The 10,284-nt window shown below is 43.5% G+C and overlaps 1 protein-coding gene across 1 annotated transcript in view; it reads right to left on the bottom strand.

Moving 5' to 3' along the window:
* T265_04176 (hypothetical protein) overlaps positions 1 to 10,284 on the bottom strand; it is a gene marked incomplete at both ends in the record, with an annotated part of 57,212 nt that overhangs the window by 4,324 nt on the left and 42,604 nt on the right. The window contains 3 exons of the mRNA XM_009168846.1: positions 3,353 to 3,441; positions 4,139 to 4,400; positions 4,908 to 5,099. Of these exons, the coding sequence (XP_009167110.1) occupies positions 3,353 to 3,441; positions 4,139 to 4,400; positions 4,908 to 5,099 (543 nt within the window). The remainder of the gene's footprint in view (positions 1 to 3,352; positions 3,442 to 4,138; positions 4,401 to 4,907; positions 5,100 to 10,284) is intronic.

The following is a 10,284-nucleotide window of genomic DNA, read 5'->3' as shown; positions in this document are numbered from 1 at the left end:
CTTTCTTTGGTTGTTGGTCCTTAGACGCGTGTTCCCATACCAAAATCATTACATACTTTGGGATTCACCTCATCAGACTGGCACTGTCCTTGGGATGATTTCGAATGAGACGTTTCTCTTTTCTCCCATATTCTCCTGTTACTCTTTCGCATTCATCGCTTGCACTCACTTTTTATGTTTGTGACCATGCTCTTCAAAAATAAATGATAATGGTAACCGTTCAATCCAATGTGATTCACACCACTGGCTTGTTATACGCGAGGGATTACAATACTACTGCTTTACTGTTATCAGAGGCAGGAAACAAACGGCAGTATGTTGCTCGATGCACTAGCGCTCTATCGAGTTTCTCTCTCAGCAAAGGTGCCAGGATTGAGATGCGTTGAGCGATGAAGACCCTTGAACTGGAAGTGACGTTAGTTTCAAAAAAAATTTAACTAGGGAATAACATTTACCGAAGACAGTGAATTTCAAAAAGCTCATAGACCTTGAGAAAAGGCAGAATCTTAACATGCGCAATAATATTCGAGAGTTCTAGACAAGCAAGTTCAACCGATGAGTAACAAGTACTCATCAACAGAAACCGTTGAACCAAGATACAACCAGCGTTCGTTATGTCAAGTAGGACAGCTCGTAAGGACCGTCTTGAGGGGGTCTCACTTTTTCACTCTCCAAAGGGTTTTTGTTGTGTTTGTGTGTTTCTAATAGCCCTCTAGGAAGATTAGCTCGAGAGTACTGAGCTAATACAGTGCTGCAATTTTCGATTGGTGGGCGTGAGTCCTACGTCATACGGTACTGTATAAAGATTTTCAGATCCTGAAAAAGCTAAGTGTGAAATAAATTGGCTCATCTCAGGAGGTTCAAGGTATCTGACCGAGTTGGAGTATTTAATACGTGTTTCGGAGATAGGAAAGGATGCCCGATTTGACATAAAGCGTGGACAGTGAGAGTTACAGTGTGGGTGGGGGGTTTGGACTACGCACTACCATAACGACCTTGGACGTACTCGACACGGAACACTCTAAGGGAGTAGGATGGTGGTGTTTGTGCAACGCACTAGGATGTACAATTCTCAATGAGGCTATTTGTCTTTCTTGCCTTGAGAACAGTACCATAGATAGATATCTCACCACCTGCAAAGTAAACAATTTCCAATCCGAACAACTTCGTTTTCCTCCCAAAAGCTCCCTCCCAACATATTCAGGATTTTTCATCTACTCCGAGGCTCGCGCAAACTACTGGTTATGACGCTCACGTCACTCTCGTCCGAACAATCGTTCTCCCCTCCTTGCGCAAGTATTCTGGTGAGTCCACACCCAATTGGGCAAGCACTGGACCTGAGTTTCGCCACAACGAATTAAAATTGTCCAACAGGTATCAAGCGTCTGCTGAGCTACCTCAGTGGGAGGCCCTGACAGGAGAGCCAATCGGTCGCCGTTCGAGGCACCGAGCGAACCAGTTACACCGCCACAGGGTGAACCTGTTTGGACGTGAAAATTCAGATGCATCCAGCGTACACCGTTAGAGTAGTGGCAACACGCTAGCCCGGCCTCGCATTTCAGATGTTTGGAGTTCAGACCTTGGCACGGCCAAGGATATGCACTGCTGATGAGCTCCAATAAGAGTGAAAATCGAGTCCAGTGCTTCTCCCTTTGGTGTGGACTCACCAGAATAATTGCGCCAGGGCAGGAGGGCAACTGTTCAGACAAGAGGGATTTGAGCATGAAATCTACACATCCCACAACTACCTACTACTAAAGAGATCAATCCAGTGAATAAGAAGGTTATATCCGTTGTTGCCAGAAGACGAATGAGATGTAAATACCGCCCTTGACTTGCGAATACGCTTCCCGGCCACCTACTGAAGAAGCCTAACTAGTAAACTTGTACCGTCGGGATGACAAACGCTGCAAGACTCGAGTTGTCAGAGGAATTTCAACCTTTGTCAGACACTATCCTCAAATAAACAGGGCAAAGGTATCCCGTGAGTAAAAAGCCAACTATGACAGAAACCTTCTCGGTCAAGGGCACGATGACGGGGTAAATACTGAACACTTACCGAAAGTTTAATAAGAATACAAAGAGGGTGCCCAAGAGATTCCCGCTCCGTATAGAGAGAGGCAGCACGGGAATCGATTATCTCCACGGCTGTAAAGATAAAGTGAGGACAAACGTGAACTAATAACCAAAGACTGGGAAGAAATCAACCAGCACCGGCAAAGCTAAGAAGCGAACAAATTGAAACAGCGCATGTTTCCAAAAACGACCTTTTTACCGAACAATCATCCGTAATACCAAGTAGCACAAGAAAACAGAACGGTATAATACCCCCAAAACCTCGAAGAGTATAGAAGTGACTATGCTAAATACTTTGTCTGTGGTCATCGGGATAATAAATCAGACACAAGTGAACCGCAAAACAAACGATGACTTGAAGGGAACCACGACACTATCGTACTCCACGGTGAATTACGACGTTGTGCCTGATAATATATCTCGTCTATCCGATGTTGAATTTACTAAAGGAATGCTCAGGAAACTAGAATAATGACAAAGTCACAATCGGGAGATGTGGAGTCATAGAGATCAGCAAAATTGCTGACGTTGTACATCCGCTGTAAAGCGATTTTTATATCCAACTAGAGAGGACACTTTGTTAGAAGTGCGAGATACCATGGCACCCGTAACATAAACGAAGCTGGATTTAGGAACCCTCGGAGTTCCCGAAAGCCCAAACAAGTGAGGTAAATTTCTCACATCTACGATTCCATAACGTCATCATAAAAAGGATTTGTACTCCCAAAAGGACTTTCCCTATTTTTTCATGGTGACACTCCTAACTTACGGTAACATGGAAGCTTCTTCACAATGACCCTGAGGACACGTCGAAAGGCCTTGCACCACTGAGCAGTGTCACCTGATAATCGAGTCCAGTGCTTCTCCCTTTGGTGTGGACTCACCAGAATAATTGCGCCAGGGCAGGAGGGCAACTGTTCAGACAAGAGGGATTTGAGCATGAAATCTACACATCCCACAACTACCTACTACTAAAGAGATCAATCCAGTGAATAAGAAGGTTATATCCGTTGTTGCCAGAAGACGAATGAGATGTAAATACCGCCCTTGACTTGCGAATACGCTTCCCGGCCACCTACTGAAGAAGCCTAACTAGTAAACTTGTACCGTCGGGATGACAAACGCTGCAAGACTCGAGTTGTCAGAGGAATTTCAACCTTTGTCAGACACTATCCTCAAATAAACAGGGCAAAGGTATCCCGTGAGTAAAAAGCCAACTATGACAGAAACCTTCTCGGTCAAGGGCACGATGACGGGGTAAATACTGAACACTTACCGAAAGTTTAATAAGAATACAAAGAGGGTGCCCAAGAGATTCCCGCTCCGTATAGAGAGAGGCAGCACGGGAATCGATTATCTCCACGGCTGTAAAGATAAAGTGAGGACAAACGTGAACTAATAACCAAAGACTGGGAAGAAATCAACCAGCACCGGCAAAGCTAAGAAGCGAACAAATTGAAACAGCGCATGTTTCCAAAAACGACCTTTTTACCGAACAATCATCCGTAATACCAAGTAGCACAAGAAAACAGAACGGTATAATACCCCCAAAACCTCGAAGAGTATAGAAGTGACTATGCTAAATACTTTGTCTGTGGTCATCGGGATAATAAATCAGACACAAGTGAACCGCAAAACAAACGATGACTTGAAGGGAACCACGACACTATCGTACTCCACGGTGAATTACGACGTTGTGCCTGATAATATATCTCGTCTATCCGATGTTGAATTTACTAAAGGAATGCTCAGGAAACTAGAATAATGACAAAGTCACAATCGGGAGATGTGGAGTCATAGAGATCAGCAAAATTGCTGACGTTGTACATCCGCTGTAAAGCGATTTTTATATCCAACTAGAGAGGACACTTTGTTAGAAGTGCGAGATACCATGGCACCCGTAACATAAACGAAGCTGGATTTAGGAACCCTCGGAGTTCCCGAAAGCCCAAACAAGTGAGGTAAATTTCTCACATCTACGATTCCATAACGTCATCATAAAAAGGATTTGTACTCCCAAAAGGACTTTCCCTATTTTTTCATGGTGACACTCCTAACTTACGGTAACATGGAAGCTTCTTCACAATGACCCTGAGGACACGTCGAAAGGCCTTGCACCACTGAGCAGTGTCACCTGATTCGGCCAACGCGACAGTGGCGGGACAACGAACCTTTCCATTGCGTGAACAGTCGTTGATCGTATTGGAGAGCACTTCAGAGAAATTCTCGGGAGAGATCTCCCTGCGAGCAAAACGTGCTTGGCTCGGTGTGATGGAGAGGGATGGATTGGGATCTGGAGATACCATGCTAGGGGAGGTATTCTGCTGAAAGGAAGATTACAGTAAACCACTATTTTAGATTTACAACGAACACTGAAAAGCAGCCGAGCTAAAGTCAGGGAATACCCTGAAAATGACCTGTTACGTTCACGTCGAAGATTAACCCCTCACCGAAAAAGGTTGCGCGGATAGTGAGGCTCATCAAATTGCAATCAAACATCAACTAACCACACACAATGATAAGACAATAGTAAGCAATATTAGCGGATGAAGTAAGAACACATCTCCGGAGTACACTTCTTTCAGGTTGAGCATCGAACTTAAAAAATTGTGTCTTCAACGCAACTACTTCATATTGAAAGAGGAACACTGTGACAAGCTCTCAGTGAAAAATGGAATGCGTCCCACAAATAAGTGACAAATGGCTCTGGCTTACTACACACATCAGCGTTGATTGCATAGATGTGTTCCATGCAATCAATGCAACCAATCCATGTACTAAATATCAGAACCTCAAACACGTAGTAATTAACTGACAGAAGCAGTGCGCACCTTTATGCTCGATGAGGTTTCGTGCCTCCGCGTCCTGTTCTCATTGGAAATCTGAAGGTAATCACCATTATTTGATGGTTCGGCTATCAAGGTGTGATTCTGGAGCGACAATTGATCCGAGGATACATCAACAGCTGACGTGGAGCGTGTATTCGTGTCCTTCGCATTGGCGATTGTGTGACGTTTTTCAAACTACAAGACAAGCGAAGTAAGAAAAGCACGATACGGATATGGAAGATAGAAAAACGAAGACAGGATGAAAAGTGCCTTAACTTGACACAGCCAGTGGGGCCCTAGGGAGCGATAACAAAATCCAGCTAGAACAGTCATTGTAACAGAGAGGCGTGTCAAACACAACGCGCACCCCTAAAAATAATAACCGGAAATTACGAGAAATACACTCATTTGCAAATCGATTTGGTTTTCACAAGAGACTCAACTGAATCTTTCGTTTATGATATTCTACAACTGAAAGTGCTGCACACAGGCCGCCTCATGTTTCAGTTGGCACGACATTCAAGATACCGTAGTATATTTCCATAAAGGAAACTGACAAGGTCGAAGGGTTTTCAGCAAACTTGTGAGTAGTTTCCCCTATGAAAACCGGAAATTACGTTTGAAATAATATGCAGAAAAATAGCTTCTTTCGGAAAATTTACTACTGAAAATTGATGAAAACCTTCACATTGGGGTAACAAAAACTGACTGTGTTCAAGTCAGGTTTCATTTACGATCGTAGATTCCAGACCCCGTCCTGCGGCTGTGATTCTACCCGTAATTGTAAAGAGATTTGACTTTTTCTCAATGTGCTTTACATCTTGTGTCAAATATCACAATATGGCACATTACTCCATTCCTACATCTTTCTCGAACTTTTCCGAAAAAAGATAGAGGATATGATTTCTGATCTTTTCGGCAGAATCTGAGCATTTTTACCAGTGTTCCCCGATACACTACGACCCATGGCTGCGCAGAAAACATCGAATGTTGTGAGATGTTTCACGGCTTTCAGTTTGTTGCGTTATCTCCATTATTTCATTCGAAAACAGGGACACCTTTTTCCGTATCGTGTTTAGAGCTACAAAGTGTGTTGTGTGACAGACAGACAGACAGACCTAGTCTGACATAACCATGACAGTGTGCTTAGCACACCCCAATACACTTTTAGGTTTATGCGAGTTTATGCTAGTTCGGTTGACGATACCCTCGGCAGCACCTTTGTGGATTTCACAAAACGGAACTGTTCTCAGTCACTTCACTGCCACAAAACATTTTCGACAGCACACCAAGTTATGATTGTGTATCACGCCACACTGCTTTACGTAGGACCCACTGAGTTCGAGCAGACAAATCGGATCCTCAGTGTTGTGAAGTTAGCTGAATTATCGACGTTGCACTATCGTATCAGTAACGACGGCTGTACAGGGATTCGAATTTTGAACTAATCGGCTTATTGGGTTAGAAAACACCGCTAACCATACGCTTAGTAAAAAAATACGGTCAAAATAACATAACAAAATTGAGGTGACCATGTCGAAATATCGCCTCTCCAGCGTACACAATCAGCCAGGGTTAGACCAGGTCTTTGAAAAGACAGAGTCAGAGGTGAATTCAACAGACCGATTAACCAGAGGAAAAAAATGGGTTCCGGAAATTACGTTTGAAATAATATGCAGAAAAATAGCTTCTTTCGGAAAATTTACTACTGAAAATTGATGAAAACCTTCACATTGGGGTAACAAAAACTGACTGTGTTCAAGTCAGGTTTCATTTACGATCGTAGATTCCAGACCCCGTCCTGCGGCTGTGATTCTACCCGTAATTGTAAAGAGATTTGACTTTTTCTCAATGTGCTTTACATCTTGTGTCAAATATCACAATATGGCACATTACTCCATTCCTACATCTTTCTCGAACTTTTCCGAAAAAAGATAGAGGATATGATTTCTGATCTTTTCGGCAGAATCTGAGCATTTTTACCAGTGTTCCCCGATACACTACGACCCATGGCTGCGCAGAAAACATCGAATGTTGTGAGATGTTTCACGGCTTTCAGTTTGTTGCGTTATCTCCATTATTTCATTCGAAAACAGGGACACCTTTTTCCGTATCGTGTTTAGAGCTACAAAGTGTGTTGTGTGACAGACAGACAGACAGACCTAGTCTGACATAACCATGACAGTGTGCTTAGCACACCCCAATACACTTTTAGGTTTATGCGAGTTTATGCTAGTTCGGTTGACGATACCCTCGGCAGCACCTTTGTGGATTTCACAAAACGGAACTGTTCTCAGTCACTTCACTGCCACAAAACATTTTCGACAGCACACCAAGTTATGATTGTGTATCACGCCACACTGCTTTACGTAGGACCCACTGAGTTCGAGCAGACAAATCGGATCCTCAGTGTTGTGAAGTTAGCTGAATTATCGACGTTGCACTATCGTATCAGTAACGACGGCTGTACAGGGATTCGAATTTTGAACTAATCGGCTTATTGGGTTAGAAAACACCGCTAACCATACGCTTAGTAAAAAAATACGGTCAAAATAACATAACAAAATTGAGGTGACCATGTCGAAATATCGCCTCTCCAGCGTACACAATCAGCCAGGGTTAGACCAGGTCTTTGAAAAGACAGAGTCAGAGGTGAATTCAACAGACCGATTAACCAGAGGAAAAAAATGGGTTCACCCGTAGCACAATGGATACCCCACTCACCAAGGCTAGCATGATGTAGAACTATATAAAAGGAGATTAATATACATGTTCTAACGGACACTACGCAGTGGAAACCTTGGCCGTTCAGACAACTGACCCAGGTCGCTCAGCGGCAAGTGGATTGTCATGTTGATGTGTCCGTCTTTTATGAAGTCTATCAGCAATTTAGAGGTCTGGAAAGTGTCTATCCTAAGGCTCTGGTGGAAGTGCATCCTCGAGGAGTGCTATACCACTCTGATCATTGTTTACCAAATCGTATAGCTACACTAGACTGTGGATTTTGAACAGCGCGGCTAAGACAACAATAATGTTATTAGTAAGACTGATTTCATAAGATAACGTGGGCGCAGCTACACTATGCATGCAAGTAACGGGATGTTGTGTACTCAAGGTACAGTCTTCGTTTTTGGTGCACTGTGCAAGCACACGGAGTTCTGCAAAATGCCATAAGAATCAAAGGTTGCGAACTAAACTGAGGTTTGGCGCTGTCTGTCACGGCAGTAAAATTGCCTCTGTGATACTGAAAAAACAGATACGCGAACCGACGCACAGTCGCTAACATCACAGTAATAACGGTGTCTTTCGGAACATACACTCAGCGCTTACAGCTGGCATGAAATGGCCATTGGGTACAGCGATTAACAATGGCCGGCAAGTAGATCAAACCGCTGGAGGACGACACATGGCTGACTACATCCATATGGAGTTGGGCCATTCAGAGCTTAGGTGATGGGAACGCCCAACGAGAGACGCTGGATCTTGGCCTGCAACAGAACGGGCCCATTTGCGTAGACTTTTGCATACTGCGATCGTGTGTAGGCTAAACCTATGGAAATGTCCTGTACGCTACAAAAATCAATGAATAAACGAGTGATCCAGCGACTGCAGTACAATGGCAAGAATGCTTTCGTTTGGAACTACTCGACTGCGCGCAGCAACAAGAGAACATGAGTTCTTAGTGGGTTCAGATTCCACTCTGAAGTAGAGATTGCGTACATACAGTATATATATATATATATATATATATATATATATATGATACGTCTGGTGTACGCAAGTTGTTCATCGGAAACTGTATTCCATGGCCTCACACCAAGCGAGGACCACTAAGGGTACTAGATCCATACTCTCATTTTCAACTCCCAGATTTACGGTATGAGGGAAACAACTGCAAATCTGGATGATATGCAGTTGGACACTAAGTACGATGATTCTAGTTCTGATTCACCTTCAATCTTAGAAAAAACAATTTTTTCCAGATGCACTTTGAAATGTTAAAAAATCACTACGAGACTGGGTCAGGAACAGTTTGACACAACAGACTATCCGCCCAGGGTTGTCGACAACTTCATCCACTCTGGAATTGTCGAGTGTTTCTGTTCCCATGCTATGAATAGGGTTATGTATAGGATGAGCAAAGTCACATCCGTCTTGCCACTTCAGCGACGCTGCCGTCGGAGAAGACAATTTTTCGTGGTTTGTGCGACCAGGCAATCATTACAGTCCAAAATTTGCATACAGTTGGCTGCCTCTGCCAACACACTCCTATCAAGCTAACGCACCGGACGAAAGGAGCAGCTCTGTGCCAGCTTACCAGGATAAATTCACTTTCATGGAAAAATATGCCTAAAATTACGATGGACAGTGACTCGGTAGTACCCTCCGGACATGGAGACAGCCACTTCCGAAGACCCCCAACAAGACAGAGGAGCCGCTGATGACAAGGTTTCGAGCTATGAAATTTTGGTTGCACAACCTAGCGGAATTACCAAATGTCCCCTAACAGGCTGAAGAGCTGACAACTCTCATCGACTTTTTGATAGGTCAGCGTGGTTACCTAACTTAATTGACCCTGCTCCCCACTTTCAGCCTCACTAGTACATCAAAACAGTAGGATCCTTAACTTTTCTCTCATTCTAGCTTTCTGTTCCCACATTTTGCCCGTGGTAGCTGACCCAAAGACAACAGAAGACAGTTACTTAAAGGGACGGAGTAATAGTGATAACTGTAATGATAGTGAAGAGGAATTCAGGGTTGAGTTTGAGCTCACTCAACTAGCGCGACAACGCAATTTCTATTGGGCTTACGTACAGACAGTAATCAGTAACACAAATATTCAAAGGACACTGAGACCGATTAGTGGTCATGATGACTGAAATGCAAGCAGAAACCTGGGAAGTTATGAAAATCAATTTGGCTTTTAGTTCGTCTAAATAAGAGATATTGAAGTTTCTGTCACAAACAGAAAAACGCGCGTTGGACAGTTTTCCAGTACTGCACTCAGCTGTGTGCATGGGAATTTCCTGTTGGGAGGACATTGTTCACACCCAATTGGCTACTGATTGAAGTCGAACTTGGCTTGAAATGAATGTGTAGGGTTTCCGAGAATGTGAAAACTAATCAAAGCCGCTTAATGGAGACCGATTCGGTACTGAATTCTAATGTGATGGTATGGAATATGAGAAGTTAGAGTGCAAACTGAAGTCTGGTGACTAACGAAGGTAGCTACCAATCAGAAACCCATGGAAACCATGAATGACTACCGTTTGTTTCTTTTGAAGAATGAATATAATTGAATTTCGTGGCCATCAGTCAATCGTCACTGGAAAACGAAGCTGGATTTATCAGCAGTTCGCACCGTCACCACATTCTCGCA

Source organism: Opisthorchis viverrini, assembly GCF_000715545.1.
Source record: "Opisthorchis viverrini unplaced genomic scaffold opera_v5_67, whole genome shotgun sequence".
NCBI classification, from domain to species: domain Eukaryota; kingdom Metazoa; phylum Platyhelminthes; class Trematoda; order Opisthorchiida; family Opisthorchiidae; genus Opisthorchis; species Opisthorchis viverrini.
Note: the sequence above shows the minus strand (reverse complement) of the source record. Positions and strands in the feature narration are given on the sequence as shown.